The sequence below is a fragment of the Photinus pyralis genome, unplaced genomic scaffold (genome assembly GCF_008802855.1).
Source record: "Photinus pyralis isolate 1611_PpyrPB1 unplaced genomic scaffold, Ppyr1.3 Ppyr1.4_LG10, whole genome shotgun sequence".
NCBI classification, from domain to species: domain Eukaryota; kingdom Metazoa; phylum Arthropoda; class Insecta; order Coleoptera; family Lampyridae; genus Photinus; species Photinus pyralis.
In genome coordinates this window covers 1806289-1830523 of record NW_022170250.1, presented here as the reverse complement: position 1 = coordinate 1830523, position 24235 = coordinate 1806289, and the positions used below count along the sequence as shown (strand labels likewise).

Here is a 24235-nt window from a genome sequence, read left to right as displayed (position 1 = left end):
TCTTATTTCAGTAACCCAGTTCTGGTGGCGCCGTCTTCTCAGTCTGCGGTAAGCCCGTGTACTAAGTGCATCTGTGCGCTTCTTAGCTCCACGTCCGCCGTGTCTTCCGGCTGACTTCCCTGATATGCGCGATTCGCCCTCTCGTTCTTTGACGAACGCGCTAATTAACCCTCTCATACATACTACTAAATTAAGTGCATCTTCCGCGCGTGCCACGCGGCGCGACCGACGGAGGGGGGGTTCCTTCCCCTCCAGTCGCCTAATGAGCCTAATTACTAATTTCATATTTTTGCATACGTAAGTGACGCACACGCATATTTCGCCACGCACAATTGAAATATGTAAAAGTATGCCGACGGTAACCAAAGTTCCTAATACTCAGTGATAGCAATTAGTTGATAATGACCGCGATTAGGGCGATCCAGGATGCGGTCTCGGACAGTTCGGACTCGAGCGATTCCTCCTCGTTTGCCCACGGCGAGGGTGTCGCCAATTTGAGTGCGTACAGAAACGAGGCGGCTCTAAAATGTGCGTCATTCGCGAACAAATTAGACACTTACAATAACAATCAACTGCTGCTTCCGGCGCAGTTTTACAAGACTTTGCTCGCGAAGGCGGTGCTCTCGTCGAATGGCGACGACAAAGCGAGCCTGTACAAAAACATGCTTTTCCACAAAGACAACTTTGACCAGGTACCCCCGAGGTCCAAACGGGCGTATATGCTAATCCGTGTTTTTCTTACAGAAAGCTTTCGGCTGGGACGGAACGCAAACAGGTGGCAGTCCCGCCGGTCCCCAAACTGGGGGGGTAGGGGGCCAGGGGGCCCAGGGCCTCGTCCACTGGATGAGCGTGATGGCCGAGCACATGGATCCGGCCGTTTCCCACTACATGTGGAACCAAGAGGTAAGTAACCGTCGAAGACACAATTTACATACACCTCGCCGAAGCTTTTTTCGAAACCCCGACCTGTAGGAACATAGACAAAAAGCGACCCTCTAATTTTTTTATCTGCGTTTTCAACCCGCAGCGGTTCTCACGACGATTCAAATGAATCCGAATCATCTATCTTCCATTTGTCTATTTCTTAATAGGCATTTTTGTCACGTTAATATTTGCATACGAGGCCCTTTCATCCCTTACAGTATGCAGATGCCTCTTTAGTTTTACCTTTTATCTCATGGAGTGGCTTTACACAAAGAAGGGGCCTCTATTATAATTTTTATAATTTTATTTATTTATGCGCACGTAACCAAATTTGAGCGTTTATCATCACATTCGGGCATTAAAAAGCTCGTTAATTGTTAAATTTCCTCCCGAAGATGGCTGTGCGGCGCGAGAGGGAAAAAAGGGGGTAAGCGAAAAAAAATGCATCGCATAGGTAATTACCGGACCCTTCCTTTTGAACGCACCCAGAAATAAAGAACGGATTATGGTGTATATTCATTAAGCCCTTAAATATATGGGATGCACATAACGTATGCAAAAGACGTGTGTGAAAAAATCCCGCTCGTCTTTGAAAAGGTGAAAAAAAATCTGTGTACGTTAGAAGTTTTTCTGGCCGCGGTCTTAACCCCTTCGCTTTTTTTTCCGTAAATTTTTTACGCGAGATTACGCCCAGAAAAAACTTAGGTGCCACCCTTGTTTTGCATTCTCGTTTTGTTCGTTACACAACGTAACGTCTTTAATTTTTTTTTCACTCGCTTTGAACTTCCTCTGATTAATTAGTGATTTGAGTTCAACGTAATTAAAACGAGAACAGGTGTCTTCGCTTTTTTTGGTAAACTAACCTTGAAAGCTAAATAGGGTCACCTGTCCCAAATTTCTATCACTTTCATTAACTATTAACATTTGTTGAACCGTTCTTTTATATTAAAAGAAATTATTCTCTTAAGTTACAAACTTTTATTACTTCATTTTGACTGTCCAGCAAAAGTTTCATTGCTTAAAAAAGCACAATTTTTGATTGGGATTTTTTAATTAAAAAAATTGTCACTTCAAGAATGCAATTTTACTTTTTTAATTGGAGGCGATTAATTAATGGTTCTGACTAACAATTTTTTTTACTTCACTACTAGGGAAATGATTTTCCTGAAAAAATGATCATATTACCTTCTCCTAAGAAGCACTGCTGAGGATGTAGCTCTGGTGGTATGGAATACTCCCCAGTACACGTTAGTTCCTTTGCCATTTCTAAAAAAGCACCATGAGGGTACTAACGTGTATAGGTATATGGAAAGGGTTCTCGAACCTTACTTTGCTAGGTGTGTGGCTGGAGGGTTTTCCATACCCCCCAGACACCCCGGTAACATTTTCTTCCAAAAAAAGTTTAGCCTTGGGAGTCGGATGATTTTTTTAAGAAGTACTCGGTATATTGTAGTTCTGTGGGGTACCACCATTACACGTTACTTCTGATGGTTATATAGGAAACGGGTTCTCAAATCTTACTTTGCTGGGGGTACCTAGGGCTGGAAGGTATTCCATACCCCCCAGGCCCCCTGGTAGCATTGTCTTACACAAAACTTTTATTCTTATTGAGAAGTGTTATGATGGTTGTTGCGGAAAAATGATCATATCCCCTTCTCCTAAAAGGTACTGAGGATAATGTAGTATCGGGGAGCTAGGGGGTATGGAATACACGTTACTTCCATTGCCATGTCCAGTAAAGCACCACGTAAGCATTACAGGTTATAGGAAAAGGGTATTAGATTTCTCTTTTCCCAACCCGTTTGTAATATAATTTTGCAGAAGTGGTCATCGCAGTTTACTTTTCTGGGCGTATTCCATACCCCCCAAACCTCCCCTTATTTTCTTCGCCCAAACGTTTAACCTGCAGAAATCTGCCAAAACAAGAGAGGGATAATAAATAAATAAATTAATTAATTAATAAATAAATAACGTTTTTATCTAAAAACCGTTTAGCCCTGAGGAGCCTCATGATTTTTTTTTAAATGATCATATCACGTCCTTTTAAGGAGTATTGCGAAGAATGTAGCACCATGGAGTCTGGGGGATATTCCAAACCCCCAAAACCCCGAGGACAAGTTTTCTTCTACAAAACGTGTAGCCTTCAGGTTGTCTCGATGATTCATTTTTAGGAAAAAAATGATGATACGCTCTTCTTCTAAGAAGTACTGCGGGTAATGTACCACCAAGGGGTCTGGGGATGATGGAATACCCTCAAGTAGCACGTTAGTCCCATTGCCATCTCCAGTATAGCGCCACGAGGATACCGAAAATTATAGAGAAAAGGTTATCAGATTTCTCTTTACCCAACCTTCTTTTAATATAATTTTGCGGAAATCATCATACAAGATTATATGGCTGGGGGGTATTTCATACCCCCCAGACCCCCCGGTCAAGTTTCTTCTACAAAACGTGTAGCCTTCAGGTGTCTCATAATTCATTTTTATTAGGAAAAAAATGATGATACGCTCTTCTTCTAAGAAGTACTGCGGGTAATGTACCACCAAGGGGTCTGGGGATTATGGAATACCCTCAAGTAGCACGTTAGTCCCATTGCCATCTCCAGTATAGCGCCACCACGAGGATACTGAAAATTATAGAGAAAAAAAAGGTTATCAGATTTCTCTTTACCCAACCCTCTTTTAATATAATTTTGCGGAAATCGTCATACAAGTTTATATGGCTGGGGGGTATTCCATACCCCCCAGACCCCCCGGTCAAGTTTCTTCTACAAAACGTGTAGCTTTCAGGTGTCTCATGATTCATTTTTATTAGAAAAAAAATGATGATATGCTCTTCTTCTAAGAAGTACTGCGGGTAATGTACCACCAGGGGGTCTGGGGATTATGGAATACCCTCCAGTAGGTCGTTAGTCCCATTGCCATCTCCAGTATAGCCCCACGAGGATAATGGAGGTCCCAGATGTGGACTTAGATACAGGTTTAGTTCCATAGTTAGGAATTGCAAAAAAAAACAGGGTGTCAAAATTCAGCCCGTTTCAAATTCAGATTAGAATTGAGATTGAGATTACGAACCAAATTTGGACATACATGCTGATTTCAACTCCCAGTTCAAAAATAGAAAAGACGCAAATTTGGGGCCAAAATTAAGGCTCAGTTGTAGGTGCAGATTAAAATTGAGATTGAGATTAAAACCCAAATTTGGACTTACATGAAAATTAGTCCCACAGCTAGGAATTACAAAAAATACACCACCTTGGGTACAACATTCAGGTCCAAACTCAATGCCAGGTTGAAATTGAGACCCCAATTTGGACTTGGATGCAGGTTTAGTCCCACACTTAGGAATTAGAAAGAAACACGTCAACTTGGTTTCAAGTGCACATTATAATTGAGATTACGAGCCCAAAATTGTTCTTAGATGTATGTTTAGTCCTACAGTTAGGAATTACAAAAGATGACGCCAAATTGGGATCCAAACTCAAATCCAGCTTCAAGTACTGATTAAAATTGAGACAACAAATTTGGACTTACGTCCAAGTTCAGTTCTACAGTTAGGAATTACAAAAGAAAACACCAACTTGGGGTCAAAATTCAATTTAAATTGAGATTACGACCCAATTTTGCACTTCCATTTAATCCTACAGTTAAGAATTAGAAAATATTCAAACTTGGAGTCAAAATTCAAATTAAGTTGCAAATTGAGATTAAAACTGAGATTAAGATTACGATCCAAATTTAGACTTCGATGCTAGTTTAGTGCCACAGTTACGAATTACAAAGATAGACGTCAACTTAGAGTCAAAATTCAACCACTTTCAGTTTCAGATTAAAATTGAGATTAAGATTACGACCCAATTTTTACTTAGATGCAAGATTAGTACCACAGTTTGTAATTAGAGGTAAAGACATAAACTTGGGGTCAAAATTCAGGCTTAGTTTCACGTTCACAATAAAAATTGAGATTAAGATTACAGCCCAAATTTTGAATTAGGTGCAGGTTCAGTCCCAGTTAAGAATTAGAAAGAAAGACGCAAACTTGGGATCAAAATTCAGTCTCAGTTTCAAGTCTAGGTTAAAATTGGTGAGATTGAAATTGAGACCCAAACTTGTACTTAGATAGCAGGATTAGTCCCACAGTTATAAATTAGAAAGAAAGGCGCCAAATTGTGGTCAAAATTCATGTCCAGTTTCAAGTGCAGATTAAACTTGGAATTGAGATTATGGATCAAATTTTGAATTAAATGCAGGTTTAGTCCCATAGTTAGGAATTAGAAAAAATGACGCCCACTTGGGATCACAATTCAAGCACAGTTTCACGTGAAGACTAAAATTTGGATTAAGATTAAGGACCCAAATTTCGAATTAGATGCAGGTTTAGTCTTACAGTGGAATTAGAAAAGATTCCAACTTAGAGTCAAAAGTCAGGTCCAGTTTTGAGTCCTGGTTAAATGTGAGAATGAAATTGAGACCCAAACTTGGACTTCAAGTTCAGATTAGAATTAAGATTACGACCCAAATTTAAACTTAAATGTTGGTTTCACCTCCCAGTTAAAATATAGAAAATACGCAAATGTGGGGTCAAAATTCAGGCTCAATTGCAGGTGTAGCTTAAATTGAGATTGAGATTAAGACCCAACTTTGAACTTAGATGAAAATTTAGTCCCACAGCCAGTAATTACAAAAAGACACGACCTTCGGATCAAAATTCAGGTCCATACTCAATTCCAGGTTGAAATTGAGACCCCAATTTGAACTTGGATGCAGGATTAGTCCTACAGTTAGGAATTAGAAAGAAAAACGCCAACTTGGGGCCAAATTCAGGTTTAGTTTCAAGTGTAAATTATAATTGAGATTACGGCCCAAATTTGTTCTTGGATGCATGTTTAGTCCTACAGTTAGGACTTACAAAAAATGACGTTAAATTGAATTCCAAACTCAGATCCAGCTTGGGGTCAAAATTCAGCCCGTTTCAAGTTCAGATTAGAGTTGAGATTGAGATTACGACCTATATTTGGACTTAGATGCTGGTTTAGTCCCACAGGTAAGAAATAGAAAAGAAGCAAATTTGGGGTTAAAATTCAGGCTCAGTTGCAAAAGCAGATTAAAATTGAGATTGAGATTACGACTCTAATTTGGACTTGAAAATATTAAAACTTGGGGTCAAAATTCAAACTAAGTGGTCAGTTGCAAATGGAAATTAAAATGAGATTACGATTACGACCCAAATTTTGATATAGATGCAGGTTCCCACGAATTAAAAAGATAGACGTCAACTTGGAGTCAACATTCGACCACTTTCAGTTTCAGATTAAAATTGAGATTAAGATTACGACCCAAATTTTGACTTAGATGCAGGTTTAGTCCCACAGTTTAGAATTAGAGATATAGACGTCAACTTGGAGTCAAAATTGAGGCTCAATTTTACGTGCAGACTAAAAATTGAGATGAAGATTACAGCCCAAATTTTGAATTAGGCGCAGGTTCAGTCCCAGTTAAGAATTAGAAAGAACACAAACTTGGGATCAAAATTCAGTCTCAGTTTCAAGTCTAGGTTAAAATTTGGATTAAGAATAAGGACCCACATTTTGAATTAGATGCAGGTTTAGTCTTAGAGTTAGGAATTAGAAAAGATGCCAACTTGGTGTCAAAAGTCAGGCCCAGTTTTAAGTGCAGGTTAAAAGTGAGACTGAAATTGAGACCCAAACTTGGACTTAGGTGCAGGTTTAGTCCCACAGTTAAGAATTAGAAAGAAAATCGTCAACTCGGGGTCAAAATTCAGAATCAGTTTCAAGTTCAAATTTAAGTTTTGAGGTTGAGATTACGACCCAAATTTGGATTTAGATACAGGTTTTGTCCTACAGTAAAGAATTAGAAGAGAGGAGTTGGGGTCAAAATTCCGCCTCAGTTGCAAGTGTAAATAAAAATTCAGATTGAGATTACGATCCAAATTTGAGTCCTACAGTCAAGAATTAGAAAGAAAACCGCAAAAAAGTTCAGATGAAAATTGAGATTGGGATTATGACTTAAATTTGGACGTAGATGCACGAGTCCCACAATTAGGAATGATAAAAGAAGACGCTAAGTTGGGGGAGGGGGGGGGCTCAATTTCACGTGCAGCTGAAATGGGAATTGAGATTACGGCCCAAATTTGGACTTAGATGCAAGTCCAACACAGTTATGAATTAGAAAAGATTCAACCTTGGGGTCAAAATTCTGGCTCAGTTTCAAGTTCAGGTTAAAACTGAGACTGAGATTACGACTCTAATTTGGACTTAGATGCAGGTTTAGTCCTACAGTAGGAGTTAGAAAGAAATATGCCAACTTGGCTTCAAAATTAGAAAGAAAGATACAGTTCCCCGGTAAAATTTTTCCCATAAAACGTCTGATAATCAGAAATGTTATGATGGTTATTGTGAAAAAATGATCATATCCTCTTCTCTTGAGTAGCACTGCGGATAATGCAGTACCGGGGGGTCTGGGGGGTATAGCAAGGTAGAAGCTGAACCATAATAGGATACACTGTACATAACAAAGCAATTAGGTACCTATGGTTTTTTGATTAAGTATTAGCTAATTAAGAAACAAAAATATTTTTTAAATTTTAATTAGGATTTGTTAATTAGGATTTTTTAGTTAAAAGAAATTATTTGCTGTGTTGTTGATTGGAATTTTTTAATTCAAAAAAGTTCGTGGTTCTATAATTATAAAATTTTGTAATGGTCTATTTTTGTTTTTCTGATATTTTTTGAAACTATATTGATTACCATTTATTTTCACACGCCCCCTTACCCCCCTCGAGATAAAGCACAAATTTATAGAATTAATAACAACATTTATTTTATCCATAACAGCAATTATTTCGTTTTTAGATTTTTATTTCTTTTACTTTACAGCACTTATTAGGTTAAACTATTCATTTTTAAAATTAGTTGTGCAATTTTGATTCATTCATAATTAAATTGTAAGTCATTTTCCGATACGAGGCGAATTCGAGTTTCGGTAATTTTTAATTTATAATTTGCGAAAGAATCTTGCGGAACTTTTTTTTATTGAAGCTCAACGAAAGCTTATACTTTGTCAGGACAAGAAAATTGAAACGATGGAAAAAAATGCGTTCGTTGTTAGCATACTTGAAATTGCGAAGCTGCAGATTAAATTAATTCTCTATTTGTAATTTGGGGGCGGAGGGTGACTTTGACAAATTATAGATCGCGCGCGTGTAGATATCGTCGGGGAAAAAATCGCGACAAAAAGATAAGAAAGGAAAATCGATGTCCTGGTGAATAAAATTTGAGGTATCGGAGGTCAGTACTAAAGTTGGACAAAGAAGAATGATACGAAAATCAATATTGTTAGACAGAGTGGGGTTGAGGGAGGGAGAGGGAAAATCTTAACACGCAAGCGCTTTTTATGCACCAGAAAAAAAGTCTATTTTTTATGCATTCTTTTCAAATATTTTTGTTATGCTCGCTCGCGGAGGACAATATTGATACAACTTCCCGATCCTCCTCCTCCCCCACCAAACCGCCCCGGAGCCAAACGACTCTAATTGCGGGCGAAATTAGCCCCGAGGGGAAACTTACATATTTTCAATTTGAATGGCGTCGATTAAACGCGACCTTTTTTTCGAATGCAAACCGCCAAGACAAAAACTCACACTCGACCGAGTCCGAATGAGCGAAAATGGTTGTAAGGACATTGTTAAAACCAAAACATGATAATACCCCGATTATGTAAATGCAACCCTTTACTTAGCGCCTCTTGGCAGGGGTGCCGTCCCGAATTTGCGATGCCTTCGGCGTTACTACCTACTTCAAAACTGCTAATCTCCATTTGCATCATTTATGCGGATTTTTACAAACGAGGATTAAGGAGAGGAAAAAAACAGTTTCTGTTTGCCCAAACGATTATCATATCTAAAGGGCCCATGCGAATTATTCCTGATTAATTAACTGCCCTTCAATTCCACTTCGACGAACTCCTCTTTTAGGTTCAACTTTCGACGTATCGATTGGTCTGTAATTTACTGACCGCATATAGCCATACGAATTGATTTCTATACGAAATACATCGACTACCAATTGTCCAATTCGCGTCCTTCATCCACGTTAAAAAAATCTGAGCACGTTACTAAAATAAAATTTCACTAATTAGGGCTAATTAGGGGCTAAGTAAGCGCAATTAGATTCGATCTAGTACATAATTAAGCCCTAATTACGCACAAATTGTATCACTTTCTCTACCACCAACTTGTAAATTACCCTCCACGAATATTTTATACATTAAGATGAAAGTACTAATTAACCTTAATCAAGTAAACAATTATGCGTACAGTTATCCTTAAGATTGCATCTTGTCTTTTGCATCCAACTTAAATTACCACAAATTTGCTAATTAAGGTTAATTATGCGCAAAGTCATTTTGACCCGCTGTTTGCACTCAACTACAAGTCTTTTTATCGGGTCAAGTACTAATTATCTGCCATTAATTCATAAATTAACTCGAATTAAGGTCAATCAGGCTACAATCAAGCAAACAATTATGCGCTAATCACGCGCAAAGTTATCTTGAAGATTCTATTCTGGTCTTTTACCACTTTTTGTTCGGATCAAGCACTAAGTCTGCACCACTAATTCATAAATTAATCCGAATGAGCTAATTCAAGTCTTACAATCAAGTAATTAATTAAGCGCTAATTACACAACAAGTCGTTTTGACGATTCTATTCTTGCACCTAATTTACACGTTTTTATTCTGTTCAGGCACCAATCATCAGTAATTTATAAATCAACTCGAATGAGCTAATTAAGGTCAATCAGGTTGCAATCAAGGAAACAATTATGCGCTACCTACGCGCAAAATTATCTTAAAGATTCTTAATTCTGATCTTTGCACTTAACTTGCTCGGTATTGATCTGGCCAGGTAGAAATTGTTTGCCAATAATTCATAAATTAACTCGAATTAACTAATTAAGGTCAATCAATCTAGTAAGCAAATATGCGTTAGTTGCGCTGAGAATCATCTTGAAGGTTATATTGTGGCCTTTGCCCATAAACTCAACGTTTTTGATCTGGTCAGATAATAATTTCTTGCCACTAATGCTCAAAGGAACTAATTAAGGTCAATGGGTTACAATCAAACAAATAATTATGCGCTAATTATGCTCAAAAACATCTTTAAAGTTGTTTTCTGCTGTTTGCACTAAATTAACAAGTTTTTGATCTAGTCAAGCACTAGTTCTCTGCCACTAATTCATAAATTAATTCAAATGGGCCAATTAAGATCAATCGGATTATCATAAAGCAAACAAATAGGCGCTAATTACGCTCAAAATCATCTTGAAGATTCTATTCTGGTCTTTGCGCTTAATTTGCCCCTCTTTATTCGGGTTAGATACCAAGTCTCAGGCACTTATTCATCAATTAACCAGAATGAGATAATGAAAGTCAATCAAGTACTTAATTAAGCGCTAATTACACACAAAGTCGTCTTAATATTCTATGCAATTGTTTGCGCTTAACTTACACGCTTTTGGTCTAGTCAGGTACCAATTGCTTGCCACTAATTCATAAATTAACTCGAAAGATATATTTAATGTTAATTGGGTTACAATTAACCAAAGAAGTATGCGCTAATTTCTCGCAAGATCATCTTGAAAGTGCTATTTTGGTCTTGACCTATAAATTATCTGTTTTAACCTAGTCAGATACCCATTCTCCGCCATTAACCCATAAATTGACTCGAAGGGGCTAATTAAGGGCACTTGGACTGCAATAAAGCAAACAATTATGCGCACTGATCTTGCCTTTGCACGCAACTTTATGCTTTTTATCTCGTTATGCAATAAATCGCTTCAATTAATTAACCCGAATGCACTAATTAAGGGCAATCAGATTACAGTTAATTCAACGTGCGCCAATTATGAGTAGATATTCTCAATGTTCTACTTTCGTGCTAACATGCAACTGCAACGTTTTTGTTCTAATCAGAAACTAATTTCACTACTACTCCACTGCAAATTAGACCAGAGACACTAATTATGCCGAATCCCGTTATGGTAAATTAATTACTAGCGAAGTTATTTTCTGATCAAGCATTAATTCCCTACGACCTAATTATAAATTAGAACTAATTAAGGCCAAACAGGTTACAGTGAAGTAAACTTTCAGCGCCAATTACTCGTCGTTAACTTGCAGCTTTTACGTTCTGGATCTAGTCGGAATGTATCTCGAATGAAGTAATTAAGGCTAATTAGGTTACAACAAATTAAAATTATATGCGCTCTATGTTGAACCTTCACTTTAGCATGCAAGTTTCGCAATTTTGATCCGGTGAGGGACTAATTCACTACTACCGAATTGTAAATTAGTACGAATGGACTAATTATGCCCAATTAGGTTACAATAAATTAAGTGCACATGCGCTAATTATCGGCGAAATCATTTTGAGTGCTAATTAAGTCCAATCATGTGACAATGAAGTAAATGCGATAGTTACGCGCGAAGTCTCAAATTTTACGTCTACAGTCCTAATTGTAAAAAAAAGCTGTCACTCTAGTGACCCCAACTGAAATAGTATTCACAGGTAATAGAGGCCCAAAATTCAAATAGAATTTATTAATTAATGGACCAAAATATACAGGACTCAACTCAGGCAATAATTCTAAATTGGAGATTAAAGGGACTGTTACTGTAGCGCCTTAAAAAATCAACGGAAATAGTGACCTTTCAGGGCTTTAACAACTTCCAAAAACATTTAAGCCCTTAAAGGTCGCCAAAGGTTTAAAAAATCGAAGAGCTTTTTCTACTTGATTTGTTTCAAACTAAGTTTGCAGACCCTCAAAATGATTAATGATCTAGGAGGATTCGAAAATTGAAGCTCTAAGTTCAAGGCCCAAAGAAGAAATTCAAAAATTTAATACTTTAGTAGTCGGGCGAAGATTCCAGGGTGAGAACTTTGGAATTTCTTGAAGCCTTAAGAAATTCAAAAATTGAAGCTTTTAGTTTAAGTTGCCGAAAGTCATTAAATCGCATAATCTACCAGGATCAGGACGTTGGAATTATTTTCAGCCTTGACAAATATAAAAATTGAAGCCTTAAGCTGATAATCATTTAACATGCCAAAAGTCATTAAATCGCATAATCTAGCAGTCCGGCGAAGATTCCATAGTGAGGATTTTGGAATTTTTTGAAGACTTACGAAATTCAAAAATTGAAGCCTTAAGTTAGTGATCGTTTAAGACACCGAAAGATATTAAATCGCATAATTTAGCAGTCTGGCAAAGATTCGTGTGTGAGGCCTTTGGAATTCTTTGAAGCCTCGAGAAGTTCAAAAATTGAAGCCTTTAGTTTAAAATGCCAAAAGTCATTAAATCGCATAATCTACCAGGATGAGGACTTTGGAATTCTTTTAAGCCTTGACAAATTTAATAATTGAAGCCTTAAGCTGATAATCATTTAACATGCCAAAAGTCATTAAATCGCATAATCTGCCAGGATCAGGACGTTGGAATTCTTTTAAGCCTTGACAAATTTAATAATTGAAGCCTTAAGCTGATAATCATTTAACATGCCAAAAGTCATTAAATCGCATAATCTGCCAGGATCAGGACGTTGGAATTCTTTTAAGCCTTGACAAATTTAATAATTGAAGCCTTAAGCTGATAATCATTTAACATGCCAAAAGTCATTAAATCGCATAATCTAGCAGTCCGGCGAAGATTCCATAGTGAGGACTTTTGGAATTTTTTGAAGACTTACGAAATTCAAAAATTGAAGCCTTAAGTTAGTGATCGTTTAAGACACCGAAAGATATTAAATCGCATAATTTAGCAGTCTGGCAAAGATTCGTGTGTGAGGCCTTTGGAATTCTTTGAAGCCTCGAGAAGTTCAAAAATTGAAGCCTTTAGTTTAAAATGCCAAAAGTCATTAAATCGCATAATCTACCAGGATGAGGACTTTGGAATTCTTTTAAGCCTTGACAAATTTAATAATTGAAGCCTTAAGCTGATGATCCTTTGACATTTAACTGACAAAGATTCGAGGATGATGACTTTGGAACTCTTTGAAGCCTTGAGAAATTCGATAAATTGAAGCCTTAAGTTCATGCTAGTTTAAGATACCAATAGTCATTAAATCGCGTACTCTAGTAGTCTGGCGAAGATTCCAGAGTGAGGATTTTGGAATTCTTTTAATCCTTGATAATTTTAAAAATTGAAACCTTAAGTTGAAGATCCTTTACGATGCCGAAAATCAATAAATCGCATAATCTAGCAGTCTGACGAGATTCCAGGGTGAAGACTTTCGAATTCTTTTAAGCCTTGACAAAAATAAAAATTGAAGCCTTACGCTCATGAGCATTTAACATTTAACTGGCAAAGATTCAAGGGTGAGGACTTTGGAATTCTTTGAAGCCTGGAAAAATTCAAAAATTGAAGCCTTAAGTTTAAGATCGTTTAAGATGCCGCAAATGATTTGAACGCGTAATCTAGCAGTCTGGCGAAGATTCCCGGCTTTTGAGGTCTTAAGACTTTTTAAGGACCTTTAGAGAAGAAATAGAAACGAACCCTGTGTCTTCTTATTTAACTGAATTCTTTTACTTGATTTGGCCCACCCTTTCATTTTGAAATCTTTCAAAATTGACGGAAAGTCCTTGGAAAATCAAAGATATAAGTCCATGATACATTCAACGTCCGAAATATTTAGATTGTTCAATTCAGCATTGTGGTGAATTGAAGCTTTAGAAATTAATTGTAGCCTTGAGAAGTTCAAATATTGATCCTTCTAATTTTTAAAGTTGTCAAATCTAGTGAGTTCAAATCTGATAATCCCATATCCTCAATAATCACTCGAAGGGCATTTGAAAATTGAAGCCTTAATAGTTGATGAAAGTCATTAAATTGCTGAACCGAGCACTCTGGAGAATTCAAATTTGAGGACCTCGGAATTCCATTAAGCCTTGAGAATATTAGATATCATTGTTCCAAATTCTTTGGCATCTTAAAGTTTTGGGATCGCAAAAATCGTAAAAATCAAATTTTGACATTTAAAAATCCAATACAAGAAGAGTCCTAAGTTGATCGAGAGCCATTAAATCGCAAAAAAAACAAGGTTCAGGTTTATGGAGCTTTAAAATTCCGACATTCATATTTAAGAAGCTCCATGAGTCACAAAATTTTTTTTTCTAAGAGCCTTTGACAACCAAACGTGCCCTGACAAGCGTTTAAGGGACAAAAGCTTTTGCGTGTCTTGGGAAATACTCTCCCAAGGTCGGAACTGAGTAGAGCCTTAAGAGCTTCTGTGAGATCTTGAGAGTATAATAAAACGACCTTTATGGTATGATTTCAAGGAGTCGGCGAAAGCTTTCTAGGTCGAGCTTTACAGTCTTACGAGGTTTTATGAGCCTTTAAAACTGTGAAAAGCCCATGGAGTTTGTGCGTATCTACAAGATTCTTCAAAATTGTTTATTTGCAAGGGTCCCTACGAGTGTCAAAAAGCCTTCAAGGGTAGACCTTTAAAAGGACTTTAAAGCTTCGATCTCTTTTGAGGTCTTTGAACTTTTAAAAGACCCTTAAAGAAGCAATAGAAACAAAACTTCGCCTTCGGCATTAACTTTCATTATCTAATCAATATAAAAAGGTTCTGTATGAGAAGTCTAATGAAGAGATAATACGGAAATTCTTGTAGGCCTTGAGAAACTCAAAAATTTCTGCTTCAGTTTGAAGCTTTGAATTATTAAATCTAACAATATGGTAAACATTCAAATCACTTACCCTCAACAATCGCTTAAAGGCTTTTGGGAATTCAAAAATTTAAGCCTTAAGCTAATTAAATTCCAGGAATTCTTTTAAGCCTTGAGATTGATCGACCCTTAAAACCCTGAGCCATTAAATTCCAGAAGAAGAAAATTAATTATTGAAGGAATTTAAAATGTAGAAAATTTTTGAATTGTTCAATCTAGTATGTAAGTTTCAAAGAATTTCCGTGAGCAAAAAATCGAAATTTAGTTTCAAGTGTAATAAGTTTATTTGTCCTAAAAGAGATTACATTACACCCTCAAAGATCATTAAGAGAACGAAAATAGCATCGCTTTTTATGGTATATCTTTCATCATTAACATGGGAGCACATGTGGATTTTATAAAGTGTCAGCAGACTAAAGCGACCAAAAGAAGCTTTGACCACTTTTAGGGGGATTTTATCGCTCGCGCGGCCTTTAAAAGCGTAACGAGGAAGATGGGCTTCTGCCGCACGGCCTCGCAAAGAATCGAGAATGAGGAAATATGAATTCGATAGTCGTTAATTATTTTTCGAAAAAAAAAGTGAGCGTCGTCGCTTAATTATTCGAGAATATTTGCATGGCCAACTTATAACGGCCACATGTGTCGTTTTTTTTCCTAAGAATTAAGAAGCTTAGTGTGAACAGTCTAGTATATACATTAGATTAACTGATGCAGGGAAATGGGTGTTTTTTAATTGAATTGCATTTGACATTAAAGCATCCGCCGGCAACGATTACTTTCGAGATATCGCCGAAAATTGTGAGCATTAATTAAAAATTGTTGATCTAATGGAGCACGGCGACGCCCTAATGAGATGATTGCAATTTTTTATCCAATTGGAAACGAGAGGGACAAGAAAAAACTGCCAATAATTAATATAAAACGGAATAGCAATCTAAAATTGGTTCTTACAGTCTTGCATAATTAAAAAATTCGAAATTAAGAAAATTAGAATATATAATATCTGCCACCCGGGGACGCGCCTGATGGATGCCTCCACCGCACGAGTTGTCAAGGCTTAAAAGAATTCCAAAGTCTGCACTCTGGAATATTCGCAATACTGCTAGACTGCGATTTATTGTCTTGCGGCATCTTAAACTAACATCAACTTAAGGGTTCAATTTTTGAATTTGTCAAGGCTTAAAAGAATTCCAAAGTCTTCACCCTGGAATCCTCACCAGACTGCTAGATTATGCGATTTAATGACTATCGGCATCTCAAACGATCAACTTAAGGCTTCAATTTTTGAATTTTTCAAGGCTTAAAAGAATTCCAAAGTTCTTCACCCTGGAATCCTCGCCTGACTGCTGGATTATGCGATTTACTGACTTTCGGCAGCTTAAACGATCATCAACTTACGGCTCAATTTTTGAATTTGTCTAAGGCTTAAAAGAATTCCAAAGTCTTCACCCTGGAATCCTCGCCTGACTGCTAGATTATGCGATTTAATGACTTTCGGCATCTTAAACGATCATCAACTTAAGGCTTCAATTTTTGAATTTCTCAAGGCTTAAAAGAATTCCAAAGTTTTCACCCTGGAATCCTCGCCTGGCTGCTAGATTATGCGATTTAATGACTATCGGCATCTTAAACGATCAACTTAAGGCTTCAATTTTTGAAATTCTCAAGGCGTAAAAGAATTCCAAAGCCCCCGCCCTGGAATCTTGGCCAGACTGCTAGATTATTCGATTTAATGACTTTCGGCATCTTAAACGATCATTAACTTAAGGCTTCAATTTTTGAATTTGTCAAGGCTTAAAAGAATTCCAAAGTTTTCACCCTGGATCCTCACCTGACTGCTAGATTATGCGATTTAATGACTTTCGGCATCTCAAACGATCAACTTAAGGCTTCAATTTTTGAATTTCTCAAGGCTTAAAATAATTCCGAAGTCTTCACCCTGGATCCTCACCTGACTGCTAGATTATGCGATTTAATGACTTTCGGCATCTCAAACGATCAACTTAAGGCTTCAATTTTTGAATTTCTCAAGGCTTAAAAGAATTCCAAAGTCTTCACCCTGGATCCTCACCTGACTGCTAGATTATGGGATTTAATGGCTATCGGTATCTCAAACGATCAACTTAAGGCTTCAATTTTTGAATTTTTCAAGGCTTAAAAGAATTCCAAAGTTTTTACCCTGGAATCCTCGCCAGACTGCTGGATTATGCGATTTACTGACTTTCGGCAGCTTAAACGATCATCAACTTACGGCTCCAATTTTTGAATTTGTCTAAGGCTTAAAAGAACTCCAAAGTCTTCACCCTGGAATCCTTGCCTGACTGCTGGAAACGAATGACTTAAGGCTTCAATTTTTGAATTTGTCAAGGCTTAAAAGAATTCCAAAGTCTTCACCCTGGAATCCTCGCCTGGCTGCTAGATTATGCGATTTAATGACTTTCGGCATCTTAAACGATCATCAACTTAAGGCTTCAATTTTTGAATTTCTCAAGCTTAAAATAATTCCGAAGTCTTCACCCTGGATCCTCACCTGACTGCTAGATTATGCGATTTAATGACTTTCGGCATCTCAAACGATCAACTTAAGGCTTCAATTTTTAATTCATCAAGGCTTAAAAGAATTCCAAAATCTTCACCCTGGAATCCTCGCCTGCCTGCTAGATTATGCGATTTAATGACTTGCGGCATCTTAAACGATCATCAACTTAAGGCTTCAATTTTTGAATTTGTCAAGGCTTAAAAGAATTCCAAAGTTTTCACCCTGGAATCCTCGCCTGCTGCTAGATTATGCGATTTAATGACTTTCGGCATCTTAAACGATCAACTTAAGGCTTCAATTTTTGAATTTCTCAAGGCTTAAAATAATTCCGAAGTCTTCACCCTGGATCCTCACCTGACTGCTAGATTATGGTATTTAATGGCTATCGGCATCTCAAACGATCAACTTAAGGCTTCAATTTTTGAAATTCTCAAGGCGTAAAAGAATTCCAAAGCCCCCACCCTGGAATCTTGGCCAGACTGCTAGATTATTCGATTTAATGACTTTCGGCATCTTAAACGATCATTAACTTAAGGCTTCAATTTTTGAATTACCAAAGGTCTTTAGCTGATTGCTGACGGTGTGTGGGTTGGATTTTTACCATACTGTTAGATTTCATAATTCCAAAATCCTTAACACTTCAAACTGGCAGCAATTTGAAGCAGAAATTTTTATATTTCTCAAGGTCTAAAAGAATTTCCATATTATCTTCATTAGATTGCCCAAACAGAACCTTTTTATATTGATTACATAATCAAAATTAATGCGCGAATAATTCAAAACCTTTTAAAACCCTTAACAGCTTTCAAAGGCTCGACCTATAAAGCTTTGGTCCACTCCTTGACAATACTCTTAAGGAATCAGCTCTCAAAGATTCTTGAATAGTAATCAAAGGGCATACTATAAGCGTTCTTACAAATTCTTAAGGAATCAGAAAAGGTTTTTAAAGTGCAGTAACGCTTTTCAAGGTTCGGCTTTCAAACATTTAAAGGTCTTTGAGACGTTGTCATAGACTCTTGGATGCTTTTGGACTGTAAGAGACTTTAAAAAACACTTCTTAAAGATTTTTGAAGGTTGTAAGACCCTTTAGTAGACATTTATGGACTGTGTTTTTCGACGTTCTCAGAAATTGTTTACGATCTTTAGAAAGTCTGTAAAATGGGTGAAGATATTTCAATTTTCGTAAAAGGTCTTAGCACTCCTCTAGAGTTGGATATTAAAGTGGGCTCTATAAAAGGGAAAAGGAGAGAATCTTGGAGACTCTAAAGGCTTTATAAAGACTTTCTGTTGTTTGCCATCTTAAAAAGGTCTTAAATACTTGTGAAGGTATTTAAATGCAGAGATCTTTAGATTTTCGTCAAAGACTTTTGGGTGAGAACGTGGGGGGGGGGGGGGGGGGGGGGGGTCTAAACAAAAATCATTAAGTAAAATTAAAAAAATGTATCCAAGTGGTAAATTTTAAACAAACTTTTTGGAACTTCTACAAATTCACTTTAAAAAACCGAGTCTCTTTTATTTGTTGATAAAGACACATTTTCAAAAAATTTAAAAATCGCGATGTGTTCAAAAATGTGATAAAGTGGAACATTCTTAGCAGAATTTCTTGGATTTTGGAATCCCTTACGTAAAAAAGTATAATTTCAGCTTCCTTTCGACTGCAGGATTGGAGAACAATTTTTTGCAAAAAAGTAAAAAATTTGGGGCGATTATTTTCGGAAACAATTAATTTGTTCAAACATGTGACAAAGTGTGACCTCTTTGGGAAAGCTTTTTGAAAATTTCGAATCTCATAAATTAATTTTTTTAATTTTCTGCTTGGGTTGATAAAAACTCTCATTTTCAAAAAAGTTAAAAAATGTGACGACGTAGAACCTTTACTTGAAACCCTTTTTAAATTTTAGAATCTACTACGTGAAAAACAATTCTTTGAAATCCCTTACGTAAAACGACTAAAAATTCAGTTTTATACTTCAAAGTGCAGGTAAGATTTGAGGAACTATTTTTTAAAAGATTCGTTTTATCGTTAAGATTTGCGTATTTTCAAAAAATGAAAAAAATCGTAATGTTTCAGCAATGTATCAGAATGAGTAGATTTATTCCTTAAAAAAATTAATAATCATAATGCGCTCAAAAATATGACAAAGTAGGAAATCTTTGGAAAAGATTTTTAAAATTTTGGAATACCTTCCGTAAAAAAAATACAAATTTAGGCTTTCAAATTTCGAGTGCAGGTAAAAGTTGACAATCTATTTTTTTAACTATCCCATTTTAAAGAAATTAGAAAATCGTAATGTATCCAAAAGTGTGGCAGAGTTTTCAAGTTTATTATTTTCCAAAAATGTAATAGTGGCGTGTGACTCTGAAAAAGATTGAAGAACTACTTTTTGAAAATTTTGTTTTATGGTTGATAAGAACTCGTAGGTATATTTTCAAAAAATTTAGAAACCTGAAGGAGCAGAAATTCAGCTTTAAAATTTCGAGTGCCGGTAAAGATTGACGACCTATTTTTTGAAAATTTTGTTTTATATTTTATATATTTTGAAAAAATCTTAAAGCCGTGACGTCAGTGGGGAATTTTAACAAGGTTTTTTTGAAATTCTGAAACCTCTTACGTAGAAGGAGCACACATTCAGCATTAAAATTTCAATTGCAGGCAAAGACGTGTTCAGAAATGTGGCAGAATGGGCAAGTTGTTTATTTTCGAAATAGTTAATAGTCTTGGCATGTTCAAAAAGTAGCACATTTTTGGAAAAAAATCCACGTGCAGGCAAGGATTTTTGTTTTTACTTGATAAGAGGAATCATATTTTCAATGCATTTAAAAATGTGAAAAGGTGGACAAGTTTGAAATTTTCAAAAAAATAAAATCGCGACTTGTACAAAAATGTGACAGGGCGGGAAGTTTTTGGGAAAGATTTTTTTTTGAAATTTTGGAACCTCTTACGTAAAGAATTCAAATTTGGCTCTAAAATTCAAAGTGCAGGTGAGGATTGAAAAACTGTTGTTCTGAAAATTTTGTTTTGTAATACCATATTTTCAAACAACAAAAATCGCGATGTTCAAAAATTTGAGGTATAAAGTTTCTTTAAAACTGTTTTTTGAAATTATTCTTTAAAATTTGATTAAAATAAACTAAAACGTCAACGTTTGATGAGATTTTGACTCGTGTAAAGAAGCTAACAATATACAGGCTGTTTTTTTTTAATTTGGGGTTAGTTCCGCCCATACCGGGTTGGAAAAAGTTCTCATTATGACCAATCAATTCTTTGCATTTTACGGTACAGTACATTTCCGTTCATAGGCCCCCAATCCGGTACCTATGTCGCACTCTTGTCGTAAATATTATTAAAATGATCCAAAAACTAATTAAAGACTTTCAAAGCGCGTAGAAGACTATTGGAGGAGGCTATGAGTTCTTACAGGCTTTAAGGACTATTCATAAATGGCCATTCTCAAGGCGATTTTCAAAATTAAAGGACTCTTGGAGACTCAAAAACCTTTGGAAACTCGAAACAGCTATTTGATTCAAGACTGTTGTAAAAGCCCCTTCAAGTCCCTAAGTGTTCCTTAACTGAACTTTTTGTAGACTCCCAAAGGCTCTTAAAGCCCTTTAACGACTTTTTTGTGAGCAAATTGTCACATCCTCTTCTCTCAGGAAGTACTGCACATAATGTAGCACCTGGTGGTCTGTGAAGTATGGAATACCCCCAGTGCACAGGTTGGCTCACCTGGGGGTCTGGGGGGGAATGGAATACTCCCCAGTACACTGATTAGCCCCATTGGCACATCCAGTAAAGAGTTTTGGGTTTATAGGGTAACGGCCATTTCTCTTCTCTTAAGAAGTGCTGCAGATAATGTAGCACCGGGGGGTCTGGGGGGTATGGAATACCCCCAGTACACTGATTAGCCCCATTGGCACATCCATTAAAGAGTTTTGGGTTTATAGGGTAACGGCCATTTCTCTTCTCTTAAGAAGTGCTGCAGATAATGTAGCACCGGGGGGGGGTGTATGGAATACCCCCCAGTACACTGATTAGCCCCATTGGCACATCCATTAAAGAGTTCTGGGTTTATAGGGTAACGGCCATATTCTCTTCTCTTAAGAAGTGCTGCAGATAATGTAGCACCGGTGGGTCTGGGGGGTATGGAATACCCCCCAGTACACTGGTTAGCCCCATTGGCACATCCCTTAAAGAGTTTTGGGTTTATAGGGTAACGGCCATATTCTCTTCTCTTAAGAAGTGCTGCAGATAATGTAGCACCGGGGGTGGGGGTGGGGGGGGGTATGGAATATCCCCCAGTACACTGGTTAGCCCCACTGGCACATCCATTAAAGAGTTTTGGGTTTATAGGGTAACGGCCATTTCTCTTCTCTTAAGAAGTGCTGCAGATAATGTAGCACCGGGGGGTCTGGGGGGTATGGAATACCCCCCAGTACACTGATTAGCCCCATTGGCACATCCATTAAAGAGTTTTGGGTTTATAGGGTAACGGTGATATTCTCTTCTCTTAAGTAGTACTGCAGATAATGTAGCACCGGGGGGTCGGGAGAGGGGGGGATATACCCCCAATACACTGGTTATCCCCATTGGTACATCCATTATAGTGTAGTGTAAGGGTTATCGAATTTTACTTTCGTTGGGTGTTTTCCATACGGCCCAAACCCCCCGTGACATTTTCTTTCACAGGCCGTTTAGTCTGAAGATGGGAAAGGGCATCGAATTTGACTTTGCTGGGGTGAGGGGGGGTCCATACCCACTAGGCACCCTGGTAGCATTTCCTTTCAAGCCGTGTGAAGTCTCATAAATTTTGCTGTGGAAATATTGGCATATACGCTTCTCTTAAGAAGTACTTCATGTAATGGAGCACGGAGGGGGGGGGGGGGTACACAGGTTATCTCCATTGGCAGATCCATTAAAGTACTATTAGGGTACTAAAATACTGTTTGGTGCCTTTTGAGACCTTTTGAGGCCTATTAAAGACTCTTAAAACCTCTTGTAGGCTCTTGAAAACTTTGAGAGTTTTAAGGACTCTTAAAAATTCTTAAAGGCTCTTAACTTTGGTTTAACAACTTCGATTAATTGCATTGAAAAGGCCGTCAAAGGCTTCACAGTGTCAACAACACCGCTAAAGACCTCTCTGTATGACTCTTGAAAGCCTTTTGAAGCCTTATTCAAATCTTTTATAACCTCTGTCCGTCTGTCATATTGTTTTGAAAATATTGTCTTCGATAGGTTCCAACGAGAAATATTCTTTGCTGCTTCTTCTGGATGATCCAGAAGTGATATGCATTTTTATCACCAGAACAAACGCTAATCTTTGGCACAATCGGCCGTTTCCATGAAAACTCCCCTTTGTACCCCCCATTGGAAGCACTAATGGAAAACTAACGATCATTGTGCTTTTAATGGTCGCCCAGAACTTGTTTTACCTTTTTCGTACCAGAAGGCACAAATGGTAGAGCGATATCCGACGGCAGCATCTCTCCCCGCACCTTGGATTGGTGCTCCAATTCTCTCATTCTAATTTCCTAAAATGAGTGTCGTCTGTGTCGCAATAACAACGAGGTGAACGAACGAATTTGGCTTTGGGCTCGTCGAAATGACGGAAGGTCGTCCAACCTGAAAAATTGATTGCGCCTCGACGGGAATGCGAGCGAAAAATTTAAATTCGGGATAGGCGGGCCGGGGAAAAAATGAAACATTATCGATAATATAACTAAGACAGCTGAACTCCGTCTGGGGGTAGTTTTTAGGGGTGAGGCCACGACCTTGCCGTTGCCATGAAAACGAGACAACGCTTACCCCCACTCGCGTTCCCAACCTGGGAAAAATATGTCGAGAATTTTTACTGATATGGAAATTTCATTATTTACAGAAACTGATACGTCGGCGATGAGGGGAAAAAATTAATATTCGAGGCATCTCTTCAGTTTCTCATTTCGTCTTGTCTGATCCCGCTAATTTTGTTTCAGCAATGCGGACAGCACGGAAAGGACGACTATCCGAACTGGACGAGAGGGACAATGGGAATGAACAAGCAGGGATACGAGTCGAAGATGAACGAGAATCAGCATCAGATGCAAAAAGGTAGATAATTATTGTCGACGTTCCCGCATCAAGTCGACTTCCATCTTGCGTTTTTACAGGATCGAATTTTCCGCTAAGAAAAATAGGCGCTACAAATCAAAATTATTGCCATCCGATGTACAAAGGTAAAAGCCCCTTTTTTCCGAAACGCCCACGTATGATAAGTTCCCCATCTGGGCCGCCCCGTCTAAAGCATTAATGCCTGAATTGATTAGGACTTGAGATGGAAGTTCTCGCATCATGTTTTAGCGGTGTCGAGGTCCTTGAAACTTAACGCCGAAAACGGGGAGGAGAACGAGCGAATGTTAATAATTTAGACAATATCGATTAACACACGTTTACTGAGTGGAGATGAATAACCCAGAGCCGCTCTCTGAGATTTGAGAGCTTTCGCCAGAGTTTATCGCGATTAAAGCCATCATTTGAGTTATAAAGAAAGAATCCCTCATTAATTCGATCGTAATAGGCTCGATTTACGAATGCAACATCAAATTTTAGCTGTTAACTGCATCAGATCAATCTTTGAGCTGGGATCGCCACTGAATTACCCAATCCTGAAATTTGGCCAATAGAGTCAAATTCATTCTATTCTGTGCTTTAAACAAATCAGTTTTAGGGGTGATTCACCTCTTGTCCCATATATTGTGTTCAACACCACCTCAGCACCTAAATCTGCCCAAAAAATTGGAGCAATTTTTTACAATTCACGCACCTCCCGTTTAGTAACCTAAATGTAGTATAGAGGAAAATAACTTCGATTTAGGGCCGACCCAGTTCCATTAAGATAATTTAGATGCAGTAAATTAACACGGCAGGGGGAGCACTCATCCGATTGAGTGCAAATAAAACTCGAATTGCATCTAACGCAGAATCTACACACTTCAACCCCTAAATTGGGCCAAAAGCTTTGGACAGATTGATTAAGCTTTTTCTTTAATCCA

General features: G+C 37.5%; 1 protein-coding gene across 1 annotated transcript; it reads left to right on the top strand.

Annotated features, from left to right (window-relative positions):
• Positions 1 to 401: 401 nt before the first annotated feature.
• Positions 402 to 23611, top strand: LOC116161417. Its single transcript, XM_031474753.1, has 5 exons — positions 402 to 692; positions 745 to 903; positions 23180 to 23294; positions 23354 to 23419; positions 23544 to 23611. Exons 1-5 carry the CDS (start codon positions 402 to 404, stop codon positions 23609 to 23611), a joined length of 699 nt encoding a protein of 232 aa, XP_031330613.1.
• Positions 23612 to 24235: the final 624 nt, after the last annotated feature.

Bases quoted from the DNA above. Each gene is read 5' to 3' on its own strand.
- LOC116161417 (XM_031474753.1), top strand. From the start codon at position 402: ATGACCGCGATTAGGGCGATCCAGGATGCGGTCTCGGACAGTTCGGAC. The intron at 693-744 runs GTACCCCCGAGG...TTTTTCTTACAG, and splicing joins ACAAAGACAACTTTGACCAG to AAAGCTTTCGGCTGGGACGG. The intron at 904-23,179 runs GTAAGTAACCGT...ATTTTGTTTCAG, and splicing joins ACTACATGTGGAACCAAGAG to CAATGCGGACAGCACGGAAA.